The sequence below is a fragment of the Pongo pygmaeus genome, chromosome 2 (genome assembly GCF_028885625.2).
Source record: "Pongo pygmaeus isolate AG05252 chromosome 2, NHGRI_mPonPyg2-v2.0_pri, whole genome shotgun sequence".
Classification (NCBI taxonomy): Eukaryota; Metazoa; Chordata; class Mammalia; order Primates; family Hominidae; genus Pongo; species Pongo pygmaeus.
Genome location: NC_085930.1, coordinates 75,017,082 through 75,043,648, shown reverse-complemented (window position 1 = coordinate 75,043,648; position 26,567 = coordinate 75,017,082). Strand labels below are relative to the sequence as shown.

At 38.9% G+C, this 26,567-nt stretch overlaps 1 protein-coding gene and 1 long non-coding RNA gene across 4 annotated transcripts in view; one reads left to right on the top strand and one right to left on the bottom strand.

Annotated features, from left to right (window-relative positions):
* Window positions 1–26,567, top strand: part of LOC129033762 (contactin-4) — a 988,873-nt gene that overhangs the window by 936,500 nt on the left and 25,806 nt on the right. For 2 of the 3 annotated variants that reach the window (XM_054482749.2, XM_054482751.2), the window contains 6 exons: window positions 11,955–12,130; window positions 16,758–16,878; window positions 20,531–20,689; window positions 23,055–23,204; window positions 24,816–24,886; window positions 25,921–26,155. In XM_054482749.2, coding sequence (XP_054338724.1) covers window positions 11,955–12,130; window positions 16,758–16,878; window positions 20,531–20,689; window positions 23,055–23,204; window positions 24,816–24,886; window positions 25,921–26,155 — 912 coding nt within the window. The remainder of the gene's footprint in view (window positions 1–11,954; window positions 12,131–16,757; window positions 16,879–20,530; window positions 20,690–23,054; window positions 23,205–24,815; window positions 24,887–25,920; window positions 26,156–26,567) is intronic. The other variant, XM_063661823.1, reaches the window with a different exon arrangement.
* Window positions 25,549–26,567, bottom strand: part of LOC129033763 (uncharacterized) — a 28,917-nt gene continuing 27,898 nt past the window's right edge. The window contains exon 4 of the long non-coding RNA XR_008501664.1: window positions 25,549–26,266. This is a non-coding gene — a long non-coding RNA (uncharacterized LOC129033763). The remainder of the gene's footprint in view (window positions 26,267–26,567) is intronic.

The window sequence follows — 26,567 nt, the reverse complement described above, 5'->3', positions numbered from 1 at the left end:
AGGAAGTCATTAATGTTTTTTGACTAACCAAGACCTAGCCAAAAATCTATTTCTCTTTCTGCCCTTAATCTCTTTCTGAAGTATCCTGCCAACTTTTAATAGCTGACCGTTTCTCAATATTTTCAGTCTGTAGTAGTACTAGAGTGCTTCACTTATCACTATGGCAAAGCCTACTTGTCATTTTAGAGAACAGTAAATGTGGATTTGGAAAATGTGGGACTTTGGGTCACGTCAGAACTCTGACTTAAATTTCAGGCACCCTTTAGTTGGAAGTGGCAAGATACAGCTTATCTGCAAATGACTGTAATTACAAAGATAGAGCTTGCCCAACAAAGGGTTTCTATTTTAATATCATAAAAACCAAAAGATGGAATGGTGCTCCACAAAAGACTGCCTTTTCACTTTCTAAAAATTCTTTTCTGGCTCTGTGTACTCCACTTGGTGTGAATGTCGTTTATTAGCATGTGATGTCTTTGTGGAGTAGAGGATTCTGTCGCTCTCTGCTTGTCTGTCTTGCTCTGTTTCTCTGCATTTTCATCTCCTTTTCCTTGTCTCTTGGCTTTAACATTCTTTCCACCTCCATTATCCTTTATATTAGATTAGACATAACTTTTAAATTATTTGATGTATCTTTAAATTTTATGTTCCCTGTACCTAATTTAAAAGACATGAAAAGTTGTAAACATCTCTCTGAAAATAAACTAAATTAAGTGGCTTTATACTTGCATGACCCTCGATTGGTTTTTTTTTTCTCTCTTTGGGTCAGCAACTCTGAGTAGAGAGAAAAGTTTCCCTATCTCTAGTGTGGAAGATTGGACTAAATGTCCAGTGACCCTCAAACCTGCTCCAGAGAGTATTTCTTCCTTCCAAGAGTGAGTTTTCCAATGATTTGCCTCTTTCTCTCCAAAATGAAAACCAGTAACAAAGTCTTAATTCAGGGCTCTTCAGATTTTCATTCTCCCTCCTTTAAATTTCATTGAGTGTGTATATAGATCACAGTATGAAGCAAGCAATGCAGCAGGAAGAAGAGTCTCTTGTAGTTAAACTCATAATGCCTTACCTAGCTGCACACAAAGGGGGCATTTCAACAATTGCAGTGGACCTAAGATCTATTAATAGTTGCCCATTCTGAAGGGTTTCAGGAAAAGGTTCACTTAGAATTACAGACAAGTCCTCAAACAAGCTAGTCAGTGGTGGACCAGACTATTGGGGGTGGGGGAGGGAGGATTGTTTAAGGTTTTGTTTTGCAGAAAGCATTATAAATCAATCCTACCTACATCACATAAAAAGAGGGTAGCTAATATTGTGTACCAAGATATTAATACCTTCCATTTTAAGCTTCATATGCTCCTCGGTGACCTCATCTCAAATCTATAAGCAAACAAAGAAGTACTGCTTTAGAATATGCGAATTATTGCTTCTTTCCCAAGATGCAGTCCTTAAACAGAGGAATCTGAAAACATGTAGAAAATTGCTGACAGGAGCAGGTTAAACAGAAAAAAGGGACACTCTCCTTCTGCTGAGGTTTCAGCACCATCTACTGTCCAGAATATTAATCCTTCTCCACATTGCACCGTGTGTGAATGGGCACTTGGTTGTTCTTTGCATGTAATCACAATGGAAGGCATTGTCTTTGGAATTCATTGTTCTTGCCTCAAGGTGTACATTTCCTTTCTTTTATAGTTTAAGTAAATATTTGCTTACTTTTTATCAGTAGATGCAGCCCAATGCCCAGCAGATGCAATAACACATTCCTTTAATCAGCAAAGATCTTATTATGCCATTCTTACACATTGACTATGATGAAATTTACTGTATTTCACTGATACTAATGGGATTTTGGGGGGACTCTTTTGCTCAGTGAGTCATAAGGGAGAGTTACTTATGTGCAGTCACTGAAATAAACAGAAAACATTCTAATTATTATTTGATGAAAATGTTTCTCTGTGGGTAAAAGATATCCGTGGTTCCTATTTATGGTTCTTTTTTATCTTCCATCACAGTCAAAGGCACGCCATAGAGTGATTTTAATTATACCTTGACTCGAAGATACAATGTATTTAATTTGTCATTGAGAATAGTCTTTTCCTAGTCCTTTCAGATTGTCATTTCTTTCAAATCATAAAGAAAGCTTCAAAAAGAAAATGTGAGAGGGCAAATTTAACATATTTCCCCCTTCCCTCTTCTGTTATTACTTGCTATTTTGCTTGAGGAAGTATTCTTATTCATAGTGGAAGCTTAGGCACCTGCAGAAAATTCTTTGCATTGAGAAAGACTTCCCAGATGAGAAATCCTGCTACTGAAACATGGCACAAATCCAAACCCAGGAGGTTTGCTTTCCCTGGTGATGGGTAAAAATAAAAACAAACAAGTTGACCGTGAATGACTTTAAGACAGATTATATCTTGCTTATTAAAAACAAACAAACAAAAATCTCCTTATTAATAGTTGTAGCCAAGTTAGAGACTTGGGAGGCAACCAAGAGCATTTGAGCATCATTAGAACAGTCTTCATAATTAAATAGGTGGTTTATGCTACACACTTTGACCAGGCAAACCTAAAAAATTTGATTACCACTTGGCTGCTTGTTTCCCAAGTACCTATACTTGGCCACTCTCAATTGGCTTGTGCATAGCAGTTTCCATTTGTGGCAGTCAAGCTTATTAAACAGCTCTGCTTTGTGATTTTCCCCCAGTCCTTGAAAATAGATCGGTAAGCATTCCACTCAGGGGCGATTTGTAAATTACTTTACACAAGGCTCCAGTTTGTGCTCACGCCGACTGGGGTCAAAATTTGCTTTGTGTTTTCTTCTGATGTCATTTGTCAAGTTGCACACGTTGTTCCAAGAACCAGGTCACAATACTATGTGGCTGTGCTTCTTGGTACGAATCGATTAAAAACCTTGACTTGTGAAAGTGCCCTATGCTAGTGCTGTGTTTTCTTCTGCCACCTAAAAGGGCAGACTTACTTGTCTTCAGCCAAAATACACTTATTGTTCTTTTTCCAATTGGTTCCTCTTCCCTTCTTCTTAAAGCAAAGTCACATTTTAATTATGTTAACAAAAAGAAAGATAAGATAAATAAGGGTTCTATTGAGAGAACTAGCCTATGTTTTAAAATTGTAAAAATTCTCAATTCACAGACATAGTTCCTCAATGGAAAACAAATCTTAGTGAAAAGTAAATGTGTCTAGAAGAGATCAAATGTGTAAAGGATTTTCCAAAGAGCAAAATTATAAGCAAGGTAAACACTTAGGAACAAACTACATATATAGATGTCTGATATTATGTGAGTGATGATAACCCGAACAGATTTTATTTCATCAGGATACTTCGGCAGTTAAAGCTTATCCCTAAAATCAGGACGTGGAGCTGAGCTCCCTTCCAGGAACCTGGGGCAGACAAAAAAAATTCTACCCAGATTTGAGACCTTTAAAGGACATTTACCTGTGGCCAGAATGGGCAGCAAGGCCACCCCCAAAAAAGAGTCAGACCTGTACAGTATTGGGTGCAATGCCCTTTATTTTGCTATGCCGTGAAGTGCAAACCCCCAATTTTTCACATAACCTGATACAGGCCTTTACAGCCACACAACAGGGAGAAGTGGGTGCTCATGAGGAAGAAAAAACTTCAGTTATAAGATGAACTCCCAAACCAAAATTACAAAGACCTTGAGGAAGTCTGCCACCATAAGAGACAATCAGCAAACAGAACAAATGGCACCTTCAAAAGTAGCAATAACGGAACCACCTGAAAAGGACTTTTAGCTAAGTATATGTAGATTTCTCAAGGATAACCTCACCAACCCCATCCATCATTTCCTACTTCCCTCCTTACCTTTCTAACAGAATGGATTTGTTTCTGAAAAGTAACTCAGGAGGAATAGAACAAACTGGAAACTGTGGTGTTTCCGTTTGTTTGTTATGATAGCTGCTTCAAAATATAGATCCTAATGACCCAGCAGAGAATAGTCATTATAAAATTAATCAATGTTTCTCCCATTTAAGGATGCATTATTCTCTAAAAACCAAATATGATTTTAAGTAATGTCTTTCTCCTGACAATAGGTATTTTATGAAAGTATTAATTCAGATTTTCTCCCTGGTGTGAAATGCAGAAACTCAGTGTTTAAATTTTAGGGAACTGATACATTTGCTTTATTCATTCTTCTTTTTATAAGTAGCATAAAACCTTAATTTTTAAATGGCATATGCTCTAGAATTAGTGTTTGCCATCTTTTTTATTTTATTGTTCTGTGGAGTATTCATTTTAAATATTTACATTTTAAGTACTAAAGCAATCTGAGCCACCTTCCCTTTCCTGTCTGGCACAGAAGAGTAATCACAGTGAGTGAGGATGCAGAATGGTGAGGTGGGTTGGAGAGCTGTATGGAGACATGGTTGTGGGTGGGTATAGAGGTGGTGGGCAGAGGAGACAGCTGGCAATGTTGGCAGATTGGTTATACTGAACAAAATGTAAGTTGATTAACAAATTAGGAAATGTTTTCAGGATAAGATATAGAAATACTTATAGATGTGTAGGTATTATACATGTATACACACACAGATATTTCCCAGCTCTGTTGCTGAGAGGGCCTAGGATCAATGACCCTCAGTAACAATAAGCACATTGGGTCTCCACCTCTTAGTTCTCAAAGCCATTCTCCGCTAAAAAAGAACCAGAGCTCCCTGACGAAATGACTGATTCTAGGACTATTGCAGGAAAAAAGTATAATGTGAACCTTACTGGACCAGAAAATAAAGAAGCACTTAATGAATAATAGTAAAATGTAAAACATACAAAGAGCCCAGCTTAAAAGGACTCCCAATGGCCAAAATGGGGACAATTTGAGCATCAGTGTAAATAATGATAGGAATGTATTACCGCCTGTCAAAATAAGCCATGAATTTATCCTAATGTAAGTAAGTATATAAATAAATGGGGGAGAGGGGAACACTCTTCCTTAGAGTAGAATGTCAGCTGATATATGTAGAAGGAAAGATAGCAATGGAGAATCACCGTTTGACAACCATCATAAAAGTCACTAATTCAGGCAGGAGTCTTTAATGGATTCTAAGGCTGGTGGGTACAAGTTTGATGACCATCAGATACTGGTGTAATCTTGGAATACCTCCCCACAAAGTACTCATAATTTATTTATTTATTTTAGTTTATTATTCTTTTTGAGACAGAGTCTCACTCTGTTGCCCAGGCTGGAGTGCAGTGGTGCGACACTGCAACCTCCACCTCCTGAGTTCAAGCGATTCTCTTGCCTCAGCCTCCTGAGTAGCTGGGACTAAAGGTGTACCACACCCAACTAATTCTTGTACTTTTTTTAGTAAAGGCAGGATTTGACCATGTTGGCCAGGCTGGTCTGGAACTCCTGGCCTCAAGTGATCTGCCCGCCTCAGCCTCCCAAAGTGCTAGGATTACAGGCATGAGCCACGGTAGCCAGCCAAAATACTCATTAGTTACAAGGGTGTAAATGGTAAGAATAAGATGGAGAAGCCAGGCAAACACCACCATATATGTATGTGTATATATGTACATGTGTGTGTCTGTGTGTGTGTGTGTGTGTGTATGTGTATTTGTGTGTATATGGTAGGGAGAAGGGGGGTGTGTGTGTGTACACAAATATATATATATATATACACATACATATATATGTATATGGGGGAGAAGAAAATAAGCAAATACAGTAAAATATTAGCTACTGAGGAGTGTATATGAAGGTGAAAGAGTTCTTTGTACTTTTCTGGCAAACTTTCTGTAAGTTTGAAATCATTTCAAAATAAATTATTTTTTAAAATCAAGAAAAAAGTACAAAATATGGCCTTATAAGAAAATTCAGTAATAAACACAGATGAAGGGCCAGTGCTTGCATGGTGAGTGCTGAGTTAACCTTCAGGTGGCTCCTTTTTAAAATTCCATATTCGACGTAAGTCTGGATAAATAATAAGAAATACTTAATATAGCTTCCTGATTTACAGTACTTCAAGATTCAAGGCCTTATTTTCATCAGTCTCCAACAGGGCCACTCAGAGATCGTCCACAACTTATCTTTAACCAACTCTCATGAGTAGGAACAGAACTAGGCACCAGGGACTTATAAAAGTGTAAGATCTAGTCCCTGACTCCCAGAAAGCTGATCAGTTACAGGGGGAGAAGCAGGATACATGCAAAAAAGACAAATGATTTTGCACAACAATGCACTAGCTTAATGTTGAAGAAAAAAGAACAGTTAATTCTGACGAGCTTCATGAAAGGATAGGATCACCAGTGAACAGGGCAGCCAGGAAGGGCATGTGGGGAGGTGGGGAGGATTCATGGGCTCTTCAAGACAGTAGGCTTTTTCCAGCCTGGCTGGCCATTAGCAGAACTTGGCATCCCCTCTCTGAGGGCGCCCACCTCCACCTGAATACCTCCAGAAATGGAGATTCATGTTCTTCTGTGGCAGCCTATTTCCCTGTTGGAAAGGTCAAATTAGTAGAAAGTTCTTCCTTCTACAGAGCCAAAATATGCCTGTCTGTAGTCACTCTTTGCTTTCTACTTTGGGGCAATGCAAAATAACCTTAGCTTATCTTCTGCCTATAAGCCCTTCACATATTTGAGAACTGTTGTCATGTCTCTCCTAATTTACCTTTCCCATGCCAAACACTTTCAGTTATTTTAGCTGTTATGGAATTATTAGATCTTTCACTAACCCAGGTATACTAATGTATTAAGGAATACAAACCATGTTCCTAGTAAGCTGTGGTCTGACTAATGCAAAATACAACCAGATTATTACCTCCCTAAATTGGAACATCATGTGTTATTTATGCAACCTAAGATTTCATTCCCTTTCTTTGGCAGCTGCACGGACTCCATGAGCACTGAAATGCTCAGGTATTATCCTTGTGAGCTGCCAATCCCCCAGCATGTACCTAGTAGCCGATTTTTTAAGTGTAGTTTTTTGCCTTTATCCCTATTAAAGTTTGCCTAGGTGAAAAGGTTGGTCCCACTTGAAATCACTATGAATTTTGATTCTCATCTAAAGTTTAGGGTATGCCTTTTAGATGTGTGTTTTATGCAGAATTGATACAGTTTATCTTGCACTGATTTTTATTGAAAAAATGGTGCCAACTATAGAATGTTGAAATTCATCCCTAGAGATGCTACCTCAGGATTATTGTCATCATTAATCAATAGTCTTTGCTGTGGCATTTAAATATTATTAAAAATAATTCTCTGACCAGTCCCCTTGTGTCATTTGAGGTTTGCTTGCTGTCTGCTCTTTGACTAGCTCCAGGCCTTTGAAGAATCCCACTTTTAAATTGTCCCTATAAAAACTAATTTAAGGAAAAAAGATACAACTCTACTGAAAGGCATCATCAAAACCATTAGAGTCAAGAAATTTGTTAACAAGAGGGATGTGTCTCCTTCCACAAATGAAGATGACTGAAACACACATTAAATACTATCCTGATAGGCACCAAGTGAATATCTTGGCACTGTAAATGAAAGATAAATTATAAACTAAAATGGAAGGATTGCTAGGGTATCAGGAAATCAACATTGAAATGGAATTCTTATCCTGTGGACCCAAAAGCACTTATTTTTGCAGATAATAAGAACTATCAGCCAGGTATGGCGGCTCACGCCTGTAATCCCAGCACTTTGGGAGGCCAAGGCGGGAGGATCTCTTGAGGCCAGGAGTTTGAGGCCGACCTGAGCAGCGTAGCAAGACCCTGTGTCTATAAAAAAAATAAAATAAAACATTAGCCAGGCGCCAGTGGCTCATGCCTGTAATCCTAGCACTTTGGGAGGCTGAGGCAGGCACATTGCCTGAACTCAGGAGCTTGAGACCAGCCGGAGTAACATGGCAAAAACCCTGTCTCTACCAAGAATACAAAAAAAAAAAAAAAAAAGAATTAGCTGGGCATGGTGGTGTGCACCTTTGGTCTCAGCTACTCAGGAGGTTGAGGTGGGAGGATCATTTGAACCTGAGATAGGGAGGTTGCAGTGAGCCAAGATTGTGCCTCTGCACTCCAACCTCAGGGACAGAATGAGACCCCATCTCAAAAATAAGATAAGATAAGATAAGATAAAATAAAATAAAAATAAAATACTAGCTGGACGTGGTGTTGCATGCCTCTAGTTCTACCTTGATGGGAGGATTGCTTGAGCCCAAGAATTTGAAGTTATGGTGAGCTTTGATCATGCTGCTGCATTCCAGCTTGGGCAACAGAACAAGACCCTGTCAAAAAAAGAAAATATAAAACAGTGTAGTGTTTTAAAAAATAGAATCCTTATCCAATGGACCCCAAAACACTTCATTTTAGAGATAATAAAAGCTATAAATCAGAAAGTCTTTCCACCAACAGTGAAAGTGAGAATGTAATAAGGCTTGGATAAGTGTTGTAATTTATACATCTAATTGTGGATCTGATTATTAACTGAGTAGTTAATATTATTAAAAATAATGGTTAATAATTAACTCTTCCTCATGGTTATAATCCTTAGAACAAAGCAGTTAGTTTACCTTTTGTCATTTATACATTATAGAAAACACTGTAGAAAGTAAAAGAATTTTTTTTTTAACTCTAGGAAAATTAAACACTTGGTAAATATATATATTTTTAAGCATCAGTCCTCTGGAGTTCAGAATTTATCATTCAACACAGTGTGAACCAACCATAAGTAGGAAAGTTTAGGGAAGTTGTTGGTCCTATTGTTGCTATTTAATTACATCCAAATCCAGCCATCAGTTCACATCTTGAGTTCTAATTGCCTTTGAGAGTTCTATGCACAGAACAATAGCTGAAGTGACTCTTCAGAACAGAAGTCATAAATATAGGTTCTTCCTGATCTTGATGAATTAAAACCAGAGGAGAGGAGACAGTTTGTTTTGCAGGAAGCCATCTGTTTGTTTGTATACAGGGTTTGTATTCAAATTTTAGGAAATTAATCAAGTAAAAAGCATCAAAATTCACAACACAGAAAACAAGAGTACTGAACAAACATACACTTTGAGAAAACCAAGTCGCTAATGAGATTTTGAACCTCTTTAGTTTAATCTTTTCTTGTCCCTAGGAGACCTCTCTGGTATGTGTACAGTGCATGACGTTGCATTGATTCTTGCTACTTTAATGCTCAGAACATGAATCGGCGACAAGTGCTGAATTAATGAATCAGCAGCTGTCAGCACAACAACTGTACCAACATAATCCTTGATTCAGGGAACTTCTCTGGTCCTTGGTTAAAAGACAGCTAAGTTTACCAATAATAAAAATCTGTCCCAGATCCCTACATGTGCATAAAGAGGTGAACGTTTCTTTAGGAAAGAAATGTCATTCAGAAACGTGAGCCAGAATTTCAAATGGCTCTAGGCTTTGGGGTATGTGCCAACTCCTTGCTGCTTGCCCAAAAGTTGTCAGGAGATAGAGAGACAAGACAGTTTTAGGGACTGGAGCCTGGACATTTGACTCCACACTCATAAGTTTGATGTGTAGGCTTAGAGCTAGAGCCACCATTTTAGGCATAAAATCATCACTGCTTGTTACCTGTCTAAGGCAGTAACTTCATTACACATGCAGTGAAGCCCTCTGCAACCATCTACACCTCATGGCAGAAATTCTTTGAATTCCTTCTGCATTTGAATATCTTCAGTTGACTACACATAATCAAGAGTGCAAATTGCTATATTATGCCCTTAGACTTATTCTCTGCATGATTTGCATGTGGACATCATGTTTTCAGTGAAAAGAAAGGCAAAATCGCACAACAGACAATATCTTGATGACTCTTAGACATCAGTCTGCTTATTTGTTAAATAGGGATGATAATAGTACCTATTTGTTAGGAATAAATGAAATAATCCATGTAAAGTGCTTAACAGTGCTAAGGGACTCAGTTATTATGAATGTTCTTATTCCTTCAGCCTCTGTTATATGTGTTATCCATGTAAACACAATCCATGCTTGGTGGATAAATCAAGAAATAAATGAATTAAAATGAAAATCTAAATTGCAGAATCAGTGGGCAGTTATTTAAAGTAGAATTAGGCAACATCTTTATCAAATAAAACCCATAGAGGTATATCATTTTAGCCTGGGATCTGTTTCAGTCTTCATTTTTTCTTGAGGAAAATGTAAATTAAAAAACATCAAATGACATGTTAAGTCCAAATGGGGCTATTCCTTGATGTTTGCTTAGAGTAAGATTTGTTCTTACCTCTTTTCCTCATTAAAAAAAACAAAAAACAAAACAAAAAAAAAAAAACAGCTTCATCACTATCTATTCCTGATGGTAAGTGAATCAATATAGCAGATTTTTATTATGTAGCCCTCAAAAGACTTGGTCTTTCAAATTAGGGGTTTTCTATCCCATTACCTCTTTGCTGGCAGTACCTGTTGTTCACTTCTCATTTCATGGACATCACTCATTTAACAGTGACTAAAAGCACATTAATCTACTTATCATGATCTTTTCCTATTTTTAGGAAACAACAAAAGTATATCCCACTACTAGATTATAACCTATTTAGAACAGAGATTTCCCTTTTCTAACTGAGGGATTTTCTTTCTGTAGTTGGATAAAAGGATAGAAAAAATGTTTTAAATACTCTCTTTAAAGAGGAAATTTTAGCATGGGTTATCAGTAAGTAAGACTCACAAAAATTCTCCTATCAGATATAATTTCAAAATTCCCAGCGGATATTTTACTCCAAGAGGTTCCCTGAATAAATATTTATATATCTCACAGCCTGAAATGCAATCCTATGACTATGGGAGAGGGTTAGTCAGTGTTCTTTTATTATTTGGTTTGGTTTTGGTTTGTCTTCTTTGTAATTGTTTGATTGGCTCGGTTTGGCTTAGTATGTAGAAATTTCTGGTATATGGCCTAATTCAGAATTTTATTCTTTAGGCATGTATATGGCCTTTACATTGAATTCAAACTGCTTCTCACTTGTGTACTCTCTGACACCATTTATGAAATCATCTTGCAGAAAAATAAGGCATTATGGGTGTGAATGTAGTTTTGGAGTTCACAAACTTTCTCAGCTAAGCAAACTCATTCTATTCCCAGTTTAAACTATAATGTAAAGGGTGAATTTTAAAGCTAATTGATGGTCCTTATTTTTAAAAAGTAATGTACCTATATCATTTTGCCAGTGATGTTCATTACAGCATTATTTATGATTTCTAATTATAAATATTAGAAAAATGTCTAATAAAATTTGCTAAAATGCCAACTAGTTTCAAAATGGTTAAAACTGTAAGCTTAAGGCAGATTATAAAATTATGTTGACAAAGGAATAAACATGCCTGTATAATATTGAGGAGAAAAAGGAAAATCGTATGTGTCTCATTTTTATAATGGTGTGAAACAAAACAACTGAAAAACTATGAACCAAAAAGCCTGGGGGAAATTATACCACCATGAAAATAGATGTTTTATCTGGGTAGGATTTGTTTTTCTATTCCTTCTTTTAATTTTCCTGAATTTCCTAAATTTCCTGTGCTAAAACATTTATTACTTTTACAATAGAAAAAAAGAGCCTAACAAACTTCAAATCAACATGGATTTTTCCTGTTTGCACTCAGCTGAAATGTAGCTTTCTAGTGAAACTGGAGAGAGACGAAAACCTTTTCAAAGAGGCAATTCAGAGCAGGCTGCCAGAAAGTAAGCCCTTCCATGAGCATCTTTAGAGATCTCACCTCCATGCTCCCTGGCTGAGTTCTGTTGCTCTGAGAAGGTTCACATAATGAGTGTTTTCATCTTTTCATATTAAAAATGACCTCCTGGCCTGAGTCTGAGCTTCCCAGATGACTGAGGTTTGCTGGTCACAGCCTCAGAAAAAATAAAGCAAAATTACTTAGTATTTCATCCTGCTCTTAGAGTCTTCATTTTATTTCCACACAAGCTCACAGACTTTGTTGTTGTTATTGTTTGTTTTGTTTTAACTCTCCAGATCCAACAAGGGTAATGGTGCCCCCTTCCAGTATGGATGTCACTGTTGGAGAAAGTATTGTTTTGCCGTGCCAGGTAACGCATGATCACTCGCTAGACATCGTGTTTACTTGGTCATTTAATGGACACCTGATAGACTTTGACAGAGATGGGGACCACTTTGAAAGAGTTGGAGGGGTAAGTATTAATATCAAACTATCCACAGGAAACACAGTATGCAAATGAACTTCTCAAAACTGACTCAAACTAACTTGTTCAGACCAACTTAACAATATATTTAAAGTTACTATTTTAGAATTTTGTTCAAGTAATCTTATGGGAAGAAACTCTTGGTTAATTCCTGCTCCTTTTTGCACAATAAATGTGGCATCACTCATTGAACAACCCTATATGGCAGGACTGCTCTCTAACTGGCACCAATCCTACAGGTTAATTATTCATTCCTGTGTATGGATTAGAAACTAAGGCTCACAGGCATTGGATGACCTGCCTTGGCCTCATAGCTACTGAATTGTGGAACTCAGCTTAAAACTTCAAATCCCAAACTCTATGTCACATATCATATCATATATTCTAGAATCTGATCAAGAAAATAGCTTAAGGATAGTTTCCTTCTGCTTTTAGGCTGCTAATTAAACTCCCTTTGACCTTGTAGAAGGCACATCATTGTGAATTTAGGGGTTTCTTTCTTGAATTTGAAAGTCTGATTGGGTTATTTACTATCTCCAGGTAATTTGAATTCAAAATGATTGGATTTTCAAAATGCCTTACTTTCCATAACTGTATATTATCATTGAACACGTAACAAGAAGAGGTTAAATCTGGGAACAATTCGTGTCTATCAGGATCATTGTCAAAAATTTTTTTTCTGCTCTAACACAGCTCTGTGATCCCATTGACAATAAAGATTGACTCTGGCTGCCATTTTTATGAAGGAGTCCAACCAAAACATAGCAGAATATAAAAATGGGGCCCTGACTTGAAAAGCTCTCCCCACTTCCTAGGCTGCTATAAAAATCTGTCCACCCCCTTTATGTTGAGAATAAGTGACCTAAAGTCATCCATATGATATAGTGAGAGCATCTTTTCCACCCAACTACAGTACTAGCCCTGTTCATCACATTCGTACTACCTTTATCAAACAGGGTTTTTGCAGTTGAGTCACAGAATGCCCAAAACAATTTCAATGACTGTTGTCTCAATTCTTTGCCAAGAGTGGTATCTGATTGGTACAACTTTAGATGGCACAGGAAAGAAGTTAATTCGTTACATCAATGGATGCCTGGGTTCACTAGGGATTATCTCTTGGGACCCTGATTGAGAAAGGCTGGATGAAATTGCCAGCGTAAACCATTCTGGACCTCTTTCACATGGTTCAGCTTAATAACTTTGGCTAAGTGAGAGAAATATTAACTACTTCACAAAGACATTGGAGATATTGAATATCCTGAGGTCTAGGAAAGTACATAGCCCAATGTCTACCACAAAAGAAGTACTTGATAAACTTTAATGGTGGTGTTAATTGAAGGAAGGGTAACATTGATTGTAATAACAGGAAAGTATAAATTGAGAACATTCTTCATAAATTAAACAGAATGTTCTCACATTAAAACCAATTTCTTGGGCAGGAGAGACATTAAAAATGCTAAATCTCAGAATGGCGCAAGCACCAACCAATCAAAACAGATGCCCGATCAATCAAAGTGGATGTCCTACCATTCAGACACATGTAGCCTTTATGCCAGAATGGTGCCAGGGCTAAGGAAGAAACAGGGACACCTAATGAAGTCAAACACTGATGACCACCTTTTGTAAAGACAGCCATCCGTAGAACTGCTCACATTCATCTTTCATATGGGAAATGTCTATCTCCTCTGTTAAACTAGTGCTAACACCAGTCAGCTCCTGCTGAGAAATACATAAAAAATTAAGGACAGCACAACCGCATGTGAGATCTAAGTGTATTAGCCACTAGGATCATTAATGTCTGTGGAGTCAGGACTTGACAATAGAAGAGATAAGCAAGTGCAATTCTGAAGTCAAGCCTATTTCAGCTTCAACTTCCTGGGTCAGCATGGTGGAAATGATGCTTAGTATAGAGTTAACCTATTGAGGTTTTATAAAAGTTATTATTTCATTGTCCTCTGATACCCCCCATCCCCACCAAGTATTCTATCAGGAACACAACAGACTGCAGTGGTGGAAAATAAGCAGATGCTGTTGTTTTCTTTGGTAGGAACATAAAAAATGTAGATCTGAGTTAATAGTTGGGTCTGGATGACTTCAAAGGGAAAGAGAAAGTTATTGTGGTCTGCTTTGATGAGACTCTTACCTCACTCCTGACTCTATTTTTTTCTTTGTTTCAGTTTTACTTTAAAAACACAAATCCAGTCAAAATGTGTAAATAACTACAGTACTTCTAAATCATAAAATCAAAATTTTCTATTAATAGGTTGTTGTGCTCTGAAATATCCAGGCTACCAGTTTCTTTGACATTTAAGCCCTTGATGAATAAAGTGAATTAGATAGATGGTATAGGCATTTCCCCAAGGCCAATGTGGCTTCCCACCTTCCCTGCACACATCCCCTGGGGCATATTTTTTATTTAAACCTGTATTCAAAGTCCCCATATGTAAAATTTCTTAGGTAAAGTATCAATAATCTTAATAATGATAATGATAATAGTGATAATTCCTGATACTTGCAAAGTGCCTAATCATTTACCAGGTACTTTCTTATATACACTTGACCCTTGAACAACACAGGTTTGAGCTGTATGGGTCCACTTATATGTGGATTTTTTTTCTACCACACCCAGATTGCAAATACAATATTCGTGGGATGTGAAACCCACATATATGGAGGACTGACTTGTCATATACTCGGGTTCCAGAGGGCTGACTGCAGGACTTGAGTATGTGTGGATTTTAGTGTACTACAGTCCTGAGTCCTGAGTCCTGAGTCCTGAGTCCAATCCGCTGTGTCTACCAAAGGATGACTGTAATAGCTCCTTAATCCTCACAGAAATCTTGTCAAATAGGTTAACAATTATTTTCCCATTTTATTGAGCAATTATAAGACTTGATCCATAAACAGTGGCATCTGGATGAGAAGCCAAGTATTACAAACAAAAGACGTTTTGGGTTAAAATACCATAGCTTTTCCTGAATTAGATTTAACATCTTTGACATGTTTGTTTCACAAAGAAAATGGATCATGGCTGTCAGTAATACCAGTTTAGAGTTAATCTACGCTTCAAGTTTTCAGAAGATTTTCACATACACAGATAATCTCATTTGATTTTCACAACCTAGCATGAAGGTCAATAAAGGTCTTTTGAAAGTCAGTAAATTAAGGCCAAGAGAGATTAAGAGATTTAGATGAAATCACACAGCAGGAATCAGCCCAAGACAACTAAGCACCAAAACTGTAGCTCTTCCTTCACTCCATGCTTTGGCATCTCTTCTAATCCTATTTCTAATTGGCAATTCTATCTCTTCCATTATCCTGTGAATGTGACACTCTGTACTGAAATGATGGAGATAACCAAGTACATATTAATTTTGAAATAGAATGAGGATATGGTCTTTCCGGATGCTAGTCTAGTGTTACTGTTAAGAACAGGGACTATATGGGTTCAAATCCTGGCTCTGCCATTTTCTAGCTACGTGACTTTAGGCAAGTCTCCTAACCTGTTTGTGCTGGAATTTCCTCATCTGTAAAATAACGATAACAAGAATACCTGCCTCAGAGGACATGTGAGTATTTAGTGAGTTTAATATACGTAAAGCACTTGGAAGCTACCTGTCATATAGTCAATACCATTAAACATCATCCATTACTATTGTCATTGGAGAAACAGCAACAGAAGAGTCTGTGTCAATTTCCTGTTGTATAGTTTGGAATGGGAAAATGAAGGAGGGCCAATATACCCTAAGTTATCTTGTCATCCATGACGGGTTTAGAATGAAGTGTAGTTTTTCAAATCTGGCCTCTAGGGTGGTCTCTTCCTCAAGCAGCTATTCTCCAAACTTTGGATGAACAGGGCTATGAACCAAACTCCAAGGTGTAGCAGTGTTCTTCAGGTAAAATGCTGCCTTTGTGATAGCTTGTGGAATCATCTCCTCACATTTATTAAAAGTACTGTGCTGGCGAATGCTGTAGAAATATTTCTGGGGCACATAGACATCCAAACCAGGAGGTAATTAGTCCTATTCATCTGCTCATCAAGCATGCATTTGGCATTTGGAAAACAAATTAGCACTGTTCCACACTAGGCGAGGCGAGATTTCCTTGGAGAATCTGGTCTTCCTAATCCTTTAATTCAAACCTGGGAGCAATAAAAATGCTGGCTATAAGAAAGAGTTGTGCAATAAAATGCAGATACTTCCAAATGTGGGCTTGCTTCCATTTTCCAAATACAGAGTTCTAAAGTATCGGAATGCCAATCAAGGCTATAGGCTGAGGGCATTTCTGAAGAAACTCACAAAACTAGATCAAGAGCCACCGTAGTGCATAGTACTTATGTAGCATGTAACTTACATCCTTCCAACATGGGTGGCAAACTGCTCCAGAGACTCAGAGAAGCCAGACACCTGAGGTCTTGTCGAAGATGTGTTCTGAAAATGTTGGTGTTCTTATCTCTCAGGCAGGCTCACATATTTTTAATAGGCCATGGCTTGCATCACTAATGTTTTCATCAGCCAGTGTAAAATAAATCCATTAGTCACAGTGTCCTTCATGTGATAATGATATTTAGAGCTCATTAAAAAGTAATTGTAGCCACTTTCCCCTACTTTATCAGCAGGATTCAGCTGGTGATTTGATGATCCGAAACATCCAACTGAAGCATGCTGGGAAATATGTCTGCATGGTCCAAACAAGTGTGGACAGGCTATCTGCTGCCGCAGACCTGATTGTAAGAGGTATTGGATTTTGTTGTTGTTGTTCTTGAAATATTTTCATGATATCTACTGTAGCACAGAGTTCCAAAAACCTCAGTGGTTTAGAATTATGGGAAAAAGTCAGGCAAAAGCTGAACGTTGTAAACGGTGGCTAACAGGCCACAGAAATTTCTGATTCATATACAGTTCCTCAGGGCGGGTTGTCAGAAGATGCACCGAACACATCCAGTAACTTTACACTAAAAGGATAATTGAGTAAAAAAAGTACCCGATTACGGCTGTTGGAGTTGATATGACCTTCTAGAACAAATTTAGGTGAACAAAAGCAGATAGTTGAAAGAGGGATTAAACTGTCCCTTTTTATGTTTCATCTGGGCTAAACTGAATTAGTATCCTAGGCTGCTGGTATAACAGCAGCTTAAGTAAAATCATCATCAGGTTTATCCGAGTTTCCTTTTTTCCCTAAACTTCACAGTGCTGTTTGGTTCCTGAAATAGAGTTTTGGGAGAGGACACTTCCTGACTGCCTGGGATGTAGTAAATGAGCTGAGAGTTGATGTAAATACTAACATTTTTGAGATTCTCTTGAATATTATCAGCCTGACCTAATTTGGACCTAAGAGCTATGACCCCCCTGGCTGAGCAACACCAACTGAGTACATTCCAAGCCTCACCAAACCAGTTGGCAAAGGAACTGTAAATGGACTTTTAAGAAATATTTTTAAATGAAAATTAAAATCTTCGCAAACCAGTGTACATACCAGAATCCAACCTATGCATGCTCAGGGGTTTTCTATAGCATTAAAATAGAGGCCAATCCAGACATCAAAATAATCTCTTGGCTAGAATCTCCTTCATCAGAATCCCTAACTGTTGGTGTTCAGGCATCTTTGGCCGGCTGGCAGAGTGCATGGCAAAACTTCAAACGCAAGAAAATAAAAATTTAGGGTATGAGAATTGGAGGCAGGGTTAATCTGCATGCACAGAGAACAAGGTATTATTGGAAGCCATAGAGAGTGTTGCTATATCCTCTAGGCATAATGTAAGGGGGGAAATGTGTGGGAGTTAGCAACTTAAACTAATTGCGAAGAGAGATTCAAGAAAAATAGCGATTCCAATGTGTCTGCTTTGTTCCCCTTTAAATTGCCTTAAAAAAAACTTTCAGTAACAACGCAGACAAGGGCTAGAAATGAGAAAAAACTTTCAACCGAGGTAGATCTGCCCACAGAATAACTTATAGAAATGTGTTTATTTCCATTTTAAAATACACCAGGCTGGTCTGCCCTCCCCTTGGGGACAAAAGAATTCTATTGCTGAAAATTTATCCTCTATTTAATTAGGATAATGTTCAGATTAGCAGTTAAAACACCAATAAATTAGACTAATAAATATTTAAATCAGTAATACTTGAAGTTCTTAAATGATATTGTATACTTCATTTCACAGAAAATAACATTAAATACCAGGAGGAATTTGCAAATGCAGTCTAAAAGAAAATCTAGTCTAATCAGTTAATAAGGCCAATAAATTAATGTGCCATTTAAAACCATAATCTTTCATTTTATCTCCTTCGGCTCTGCCCTTGCAGCTTTTCTTGCACATTACAGAGGGGGAGGCAGGAATGTATTTCACCACTCTGAAAGAGATGTTCATATTTGAAACCTATAGCAGCTTTGAGTCTTGGCTCCAGATTCTTTGATTTTCTGAGGCCTGTTCTATTTAACCTATAGCACTGTAATGGCAGCCAGAAAGGCCACCCTTCCTGAGGGAGAAGCAGACCCCAGAATCAAACTAATCTTTCCTTTGCCATCGCCTGAAACAAAATCTTCTACGTGCCCCTGAGTTTGTTATCATTTTGTTCAGAGGACAAACATTTGTACATTTTTCATTTTGAAAGAGGGAGTCCACTTCCCTAAAACAAAGTTGGTAAACATTCTTTAAGGTCATATCTATGCATCGGTAGGAGAGGGTGGCAGGAAGATAAAAAAAGAACAAACAAATCCAGGAAAGTAGCATCTTCTCTCCAGTGGCCAAATTCATACCAGCCCTTCATTTTCTTCCTATAGAGAGGCCAACAATGGACTCAGATATTTCCTATCGATTTAATTCTTTCAAGAGTTCAGAGGGAAACACTTTTCTATTTGTGGTACTTAGTTTTTAAAGGACATCAGTGCAGCATCCATAAAAAAAAATGGTGGGGAATGCTAGGATGAGAAAACTAGTGAAAAAAATTATATTGTCTTCTAGACTTTATCTGGTTAAAAGGGGTCCCAAGACCAAAGGTTACATCAGCTCTATCTAGGTGACATTACACTGACATGCTGAAATGTCACCATGGAAAATTAATCAGTTCCAGCATACAGATTTCCAGACATTTCATTCAGGAGTGGGAGGGAGAAGATACATTTAGTCTCACCTGTGGGTCTATAAAAGTGATTTTTAAAAAAGGAAAGAGAATTTAGGGCATCACGTAAACGGTGAAGGAGTGAATCCTAGAACAAAGTCTAACTTCAGGAAATTGCTGTTAACTTTGCACTGCTCTGTGAGAGGTCTCTTTTTTCCCTGTCCCTGTGACATGGCCCGATAGTATTTGGGTAGTACATTTGATTGCTGGACTGGGGATTAGCAAATCCCTCCCAGGGAATATCTCCTTATGCCCGTCTAATGGGCATGAGGTTTGTCATTATGTCCCCTCACCATCACCTTCCCTCCTGAGGTGGTCAATTGTACCTTGTTAAAAATGCATTTAACTGCCTGGTAAGAGATTTTCATGTTGGAAAGTAGGATAGCTGCGGGTCTTTGCTCTGGCTCTGTTGACATTTTGTCTTTGCCTGCCAGCTGCTTTCCATCCCTCTATTTCTTTATTAGTTTCAAGCCTTCATTTAAATCTGATTTCCTCCGCTTTCCATGGTTTAAGTACATGGACAGAAACAATGAACATCAGGAAGAGAAGTAGAAAAATACAGGTATGACTTGCAGAAACTACAAATGAGGGTCTTTAGCATCCAGCCCAATTTTGAAATTACTTTGAAGAAGGGAGCGCCTTGACTCTTGCACACCGGCCATTTTCACAGCAGTTCCCTTGCACACAAGTTTGTGCTCATATGGGATGCAGGGTTGGGCGTGAAGAGAGTGCTGGTAATTACAGTGCAGCAGATTGTGCAGAGCAACACTGTAACCTTCAAAGTTTTAAAGCCATTTGTGCTTAAATCTATATTCTCAGTGGTAGAAATAACCATTTCCAGCAGACTATACTCTTTATGAAATCAGGAGCAATATCTATCTTTTCTCACTACCGTATCCTCAAATAACAGTGTCTGACCCATAGTAGGAACCTATAAATAAATAATGAATTAATGAATGTGGGCTCTTATGGTACCCCAATACTCTCTATTAACATTAAGTATTCAATTGTAATTATTTGTTTACCTATTAGTTTTTCATATTAAACTGTGGGCCCCTAGAAGGAAGGGGCTGTGTTTCATTCATCTCTGTGGTTTCCAAGCCCAAGAAAGTTCCAAGCACGTAGTAGGAGTTCAAAAAGGATTTGACAAGTGATGAATCTGTGAATGGGTAAATAAATGAATGGGTCAATGCCCCATTCAAGTATGTGGATCCTTTACTTGGGTGTTTGAATACACTGCTCCAATTCTGGGAGTCTTGCTCTTTCCCAGGTCCTCCAGGTCCCCCAGAGGCTGTGACAATAGACGAAATCACAGATACCACTGCTCAGCTCTCCTGGAGACCCGGGCCTGACAACCACAGCCCCATCACCATGTATGTCATTCAAGCCAGGACTCCGTTCTCCGTGGGCTGGCAAGCAGTCAGTACAGGTAACATATTGGATGCTTGGCTCAGAGACGTTGGGAACTCAGCATACTGGACACAGCACTGTGGCAAGGAACATCTAAGTTCTCATTCAGACACTACTACAAATGATATATTATGGCAGTGTTTCCTAAACCTCGGCCAACTGTACTATCATTAATATTTTTCTTTATATCGAATCACAGTTGGGTTTTTTTAAACTCATCCTAAGCAATAGTATCTGTGAAATGGTATGTCCAGGCCAGATTTGGTGGCTCACGCCTGCAATCCCAGCACTGTGGGAGGTGGAGTTGGGTGGATCGCGTGAGCCCAGGAGTTCCAGACCAGCCTAGCAACATGGCAAAACCCCCTCTCTACAAAATATACAAAAATTAGCCTGGCGTGGTGGTGCGTGCCTGCAGTCCTAGCGACTCAGGAGGCTGAGGTGGGAGGATCGCTTGAGCCCAGGAGGTAGAGGCTGCAGTGAGCCAAGATCACACCACTGAACTCCAGCCTGGGTGACAGTGAGACTCCGTCTCAAAAAAGAAAAAAAAAAGTCTGTTGTGCTGGTTGTATATGTATTTCCCGTAACACACATTAAAAATATATTAGTTATAAAAATAAAATGCATCAATCTGTATTACCTAAAATCATCTGTGTAGCACTGTGGTTCACTTTGGAAAACAGTGGATTCCGCTTGACTATAGTCACTTAATAGTCACAGACTTCGTAAAGTTTACACAGTGCCCTCAAAAACCAATAACAGAGGATTATAGGGAGCCTCTTCACTTGCTGCCGTGTTTTTTGAGACAGGGTCTCACTCTGTCACCCAGGCTGGAGTGCAGTGGTACAATCACAGCACACTGCAGCCTCGACCTCCTGGGCTCAAGCAATCTTCCCACCTCAGCCTGTTGAGTAACTGAGACCACAGGCACAGGCCCCCACACCCAGCTAATTCTCTAAAATTTTTTGTAGAGACAGGTCTTGCTATGTTGCTTAGGCTGGTCTCAAACTCCTGCACTCAAGCAATTCTGCATCAGCCTCCCAAATTGCTGGGATTTCAGGCGTGAGCCACTGTGCCCAGCCCCATCTTTTTAGATGGATAAATTTGGGGATAAAAAGACATGAGATTTCTTTTTAACCAATTTTACAAATTCTTAAAAAAAAAAAAAACACTGTTAGCAGCAACACTTCCATCCTCTTTCCCTTTATTACATGTATACAGCACTTCCTATTTTTTAAAAGTTTCACAGTTATTTCTCTTTGCATCCAAAACTTATACCATCCCCACTCTGTCAATATCTCCAAATTGACTCATTTTCTTATTTAGATTTCATTTAAAGATAAATTGGATGAACAAGTAGTTACTACAAACAAGATACACACTCCTCTAGACAGCAAAAGTAGGCTATGTGGCCTTGATGTTTTGAAAGGGAATATGCCCAGTGTTGAGCGATTCATGTGAATCTTGTTGATTTTAACTCGTTTGTTTTTTTCATTTTAGTTTACCAATCCTTAGAAATGGGTTTCTGTGTTTCCTACTGTAATCACTGAGTCACAGGTGTTCTTTAAGAAGGAAATATGAGAAAAATATAGAAGTTAGGAGATGAATTCTAGTCCTGATTGCTAATCAGCTGATCTCTATACATCTTCATTTTCCTCTTCCGTTAAATGGGCACAATAAGAATTGTTTAAGAATGAATATAGGCCAGGCGCAGTGGCTCACAACTGTAATCCCAGCACTTTGATAGGCCAAGGCGGGTGGATCGCTTGAGCCCAGGAGTTTGAGAGCAGTCTGGGAAATGTGGCGAAATCCCGTCTCTACTAAAATACAAAAAAATAGACAGGTATAGTGGCATGCACCTGAAGTCCCTGCTACTCAGGAGGCTGAGGCACAAGAATTGCATGAGCCTGGGAGGTGGAGGTTGCAGTGAGCTGAGATTGTGCCACTGCACTCTACCCTGGGCATCAGAGAGAGAGAGACCCTGTCTCAAAAAAAAAAAAAGAAAAGAAAAGAAAAAAAGAATATAATACTTTTACTTTTCTCAGAGGATAGTTGAAATAGTGTGTCTGGCACTACACAATAAATGCTGAAACACATGTGAAGGGGTGATAGTAATGATTGAGTCAGGTAGCTTGGGGTCTTGTGGACTGTGTCTTTTATGATGTCATCTGCTGGTATCTGATTAGAATGTGTTAGTTTAACATACAGAGATAGTTCTGAGATTACCTCACTGAAACAACTGTTGATGCAGCTAATATCAGAACACCTACACTGCCCTGAATGCAATAATGATGAGGATGGATGGATGTTCCTATCTTCCTAACGTAATCTCTGCATTTGTTTTCTGAGAACCTATGAAACAGCCCCCACCTTTTGCTGTCTTTCAGTCCCAGAACTCATTGATGGGAAGACATTCACAGCAACTGTGGTGGGTTTGAATCCTTGGGTCGAATATGAATTCCGCACAGTTGCAGCCAATGTGATTGGGATTGGGGAGCCCAGCCGCCCCTCAGAGAAACGGAGAACAGAAGAAGCTCGTGAGTAGCACCCGAGATTCAGATCATCTGTTCTGCCAGCTGCTGTTCCTTAGGAAAAGCCTTTGAATTCTTGCTGCTCTTCAGCGCTCATGCGGCTCTGTGTTAGCACACCCTTCCCTTTAAATGATTATAATGATAGAAATCAGGCCAGGAGAAGCCCAGCTGAACACGCAACGGGTTTCAATCAAGAGTTAAGTTTTCTTCATTAGGTCCACTTGCACAGCAAGAGACACACTGTGCTTAGTCCTCTCAAAAGCCAGCCCTTTCTTCATTGGTTCATTTGTCACCAAGATTCTAACAGGATTTCAAAAAAAAAATCCCACATTTCAAATAAAATTATCTCACATAAGTAACTAATGGCAAACAATAATTTCTGACTGCTCTAGACACAGCCACCATGGGGTAATCCTGTTTAGAATAGAAATAAAAAATAATTTCTTCAGAAATGTTCACTTAGATTATCTTTCTTAGGGTATAAACCATTCCCAGAAACTAAGATTCAGAACATCGTGCTAATTCGAACAAGACCAGTCAGCAATTCAGTATGGCCCTCTGCATACACAGTTTGAATGAGCACGGGGAGAGAAGAACAAGTTCATCAGGGTCAGCTGTACTTTTACTTAGCTGATGTAAAGCAAGAGGCCTACGTGTGCCGTCTTTTATAGAGTTCCCGGCTGTAGAGAGGCCAGTGTGTTGAAGGAATAATAAGGTCCCTACACAAATGGGAGTTCTGACCCTACTCTCAGAAAAGCAAAAACTCATCTAGATCTATTTGATTGGCTTTAACCAAGGAGACATACCCAGTCACCAGCCACATACCCCAGTGAGACATTTTTAAATGTGGCCCGGAGCCTTTCAGTTACATGATGACAATATAGCTAGTCCCCTGCTTTCTTTTACCCTTCCAAAACCATAATTGAATTAATTCCCCTCAGCAATCCTGAGGTGGAAGCTCGCATAATTTCCTCTCTTTTACAGAGAAAACTGGGGATCAAAGAGGTTAAGCACAGTGAGCCAGGGGTCAACTTCTGTCTGCCACTTCCTTCAACACTCAGATCAAAACTCTTCCTCCCAGAAGCCATTCCCCCACCCCAGCTCTGAGCAGGGCGCTACTCCGGAATGCCCCCCGCGCTTCTCCATGCTGACTGTACCGTACTCTGGTTGTCGACCTTGCTCTAACTGTGGTGCAGGCGCTCTTCCACTCCAACCAGAATGTAAGCTCTGCCTGGGCAGAGCTTGTACTGTCTTTCCTTTGTGTATGTCCACGTGGCTAATAAACGCATAACCAAACATTAGGACCAGACTTCAGTCCTTTCCTCCCTTCGGGAACCCCTCAGCCTCTAGGGATGGAGCCAAACAATTGGTCAGATATGTCAGATAACACGTGTGGCTTGTTGAATGGGAAACAGGTAATTAATAGCAGTCTCCTTGATACATTTCACTTCCTCGCGGTCGCCATGGGCCCCTTGACAATGCTGTTGCTGATCTCCAAAGACAAAGGGGTGTGCCTCAGAGTACTCATTGAAAGTCAGTCACCCCTGCCAGGCAACCTTCCTGACCCTCATTCGCCTTTGCCGCCTGACATAACTTGTTTTTTGTCTCCTTGTGCAGTCCCCGAAGTCACACCAGCAAATGTCAGTGGTGGCGGAGGCAGCAAATCTGAACTGGTTATAACCTGGGAGGTAAATGAATCACAGAATAAAAGGAACGTACATGCATCGAAGCTATTTTATTATTTTCCTCCATGTTAGACATAGCTGGGAAGTTTCCTCCTCTGTTTTTAACAGTGAAAATTCATTTGGGTTCAGACACTCCCTCTCACATAGCTAATGGCTAGCAGGAAGGACGGCACTTGCCCATCCATTGTTGAGGCAAGTTTTAATTCAATCCATCACAGTAAAAACAATCATGAAGGGAAGACAACAGACGTTACAAAAAGAAAAAGTAAAGAAGGCTATTTCAGAGAAAACTAGTTTTTCTTTTCTTCCTGAATTGCTGCATGGCCAATTGATTTAAAACGTCTGCCAGCAATAGATTCAGTGCACCAGCACAATTTCCTGGCAATTGGCTTTGCTTCTAGAAGGGGCCCTCTTTTAGGAGGTATTTTTTAAAACAACCTGGAGGAAAGTTAGTCACCAATTTATTAAAAATTGGCTTTGAGAGAAGAGGTGGGAGCTTTAGAAAGGGTTCTTCATGTTTTTGAAAGATTCTAAACAGCCCCAGAAATTAAAATCTCTCATTTACCCAAAGCACAGCAGTGAAAGAAATCACTCATCCTTCCAGCTGAACTCTTCCCTCTGAGAGGGAGGATCTTCAGCCAAGATGGTTTTTCTTCCTTCAGTGGGATCTTTTGTCTATTTGGCAATGGAAGAAGATTAGTATTAGAGGATACGTGTTGGAAATGTTTTTTTTCAGGAGACCGATGTCCAGTGTTTTTTTTAACAATCATTTCCAACCATTTCAGAGCTGGGTCTGCCCCATCAAAGAGCAAGCTCTGGACTGCAGATCCTCATTACGTTTTCAACCCTGTCCAGTACATTATAACTGTTTAAGATAGACTGACTGCAAGCCCTAAATTTAAAAGACTGTTAACAAAACCCCAAATAAGATGGGTGGAGAAGGATGTAGACAAGAATGTTACAAGGGAAACAAAAACGATTTTTGCATTTGAGTGAAACTACTATGATTTCTGAAGACCACCTCCCTTCTTTCCCAGACAGTCCCTGAGGAATTACAGAATGGTCGAGGCTTTGGTTATGTGGTGGCCTTCCGGCCCTATGGTAAAATGATCTGGATGCTGACAGTGCTGGCCTCAGCTGACGCCTCTAGATATGTGTTCAGGAATGAGAGCGTGCGCCCCTTCTCTCCCTTTGAGGTTAAAGTAGGTGTCTTCAACAACAAAGGAGAAGGCCCTTTCAGTCCCACCACAGTGGTGTATTCTGCAGAAGAAGGTATGGTTTATGCTGCCTAGATCATTGATTGTTAATATTTCTTCAATTCTAAAATGTGGATTTTAGGATGTACAATCAATTTAGCATGGTACATATATATTGAAGGCATACCTGATTTGAGAAGAGGATAATGTAAAAAATTTGGTTCACTGTCCACCATGAATCTCTTGAAAAGATAGCAACTGCTCTGTGTATGAAAACATATGGCTGTCCATTATTGATTCCATTGCTAAGGACCAGAATTGCAAATACCATATAAGATCTTCATATCTATTTATATGTTGTCATTACTTTCAAAAGAATTTTATTTTTGCCTTTAAGCGAATACCAAAATATAATTTGCATTTTCTTACCACTTGTATTTTCATAAAGCATATTGTACTTGTGGCTCACGCCTGTAATCCCAACACTT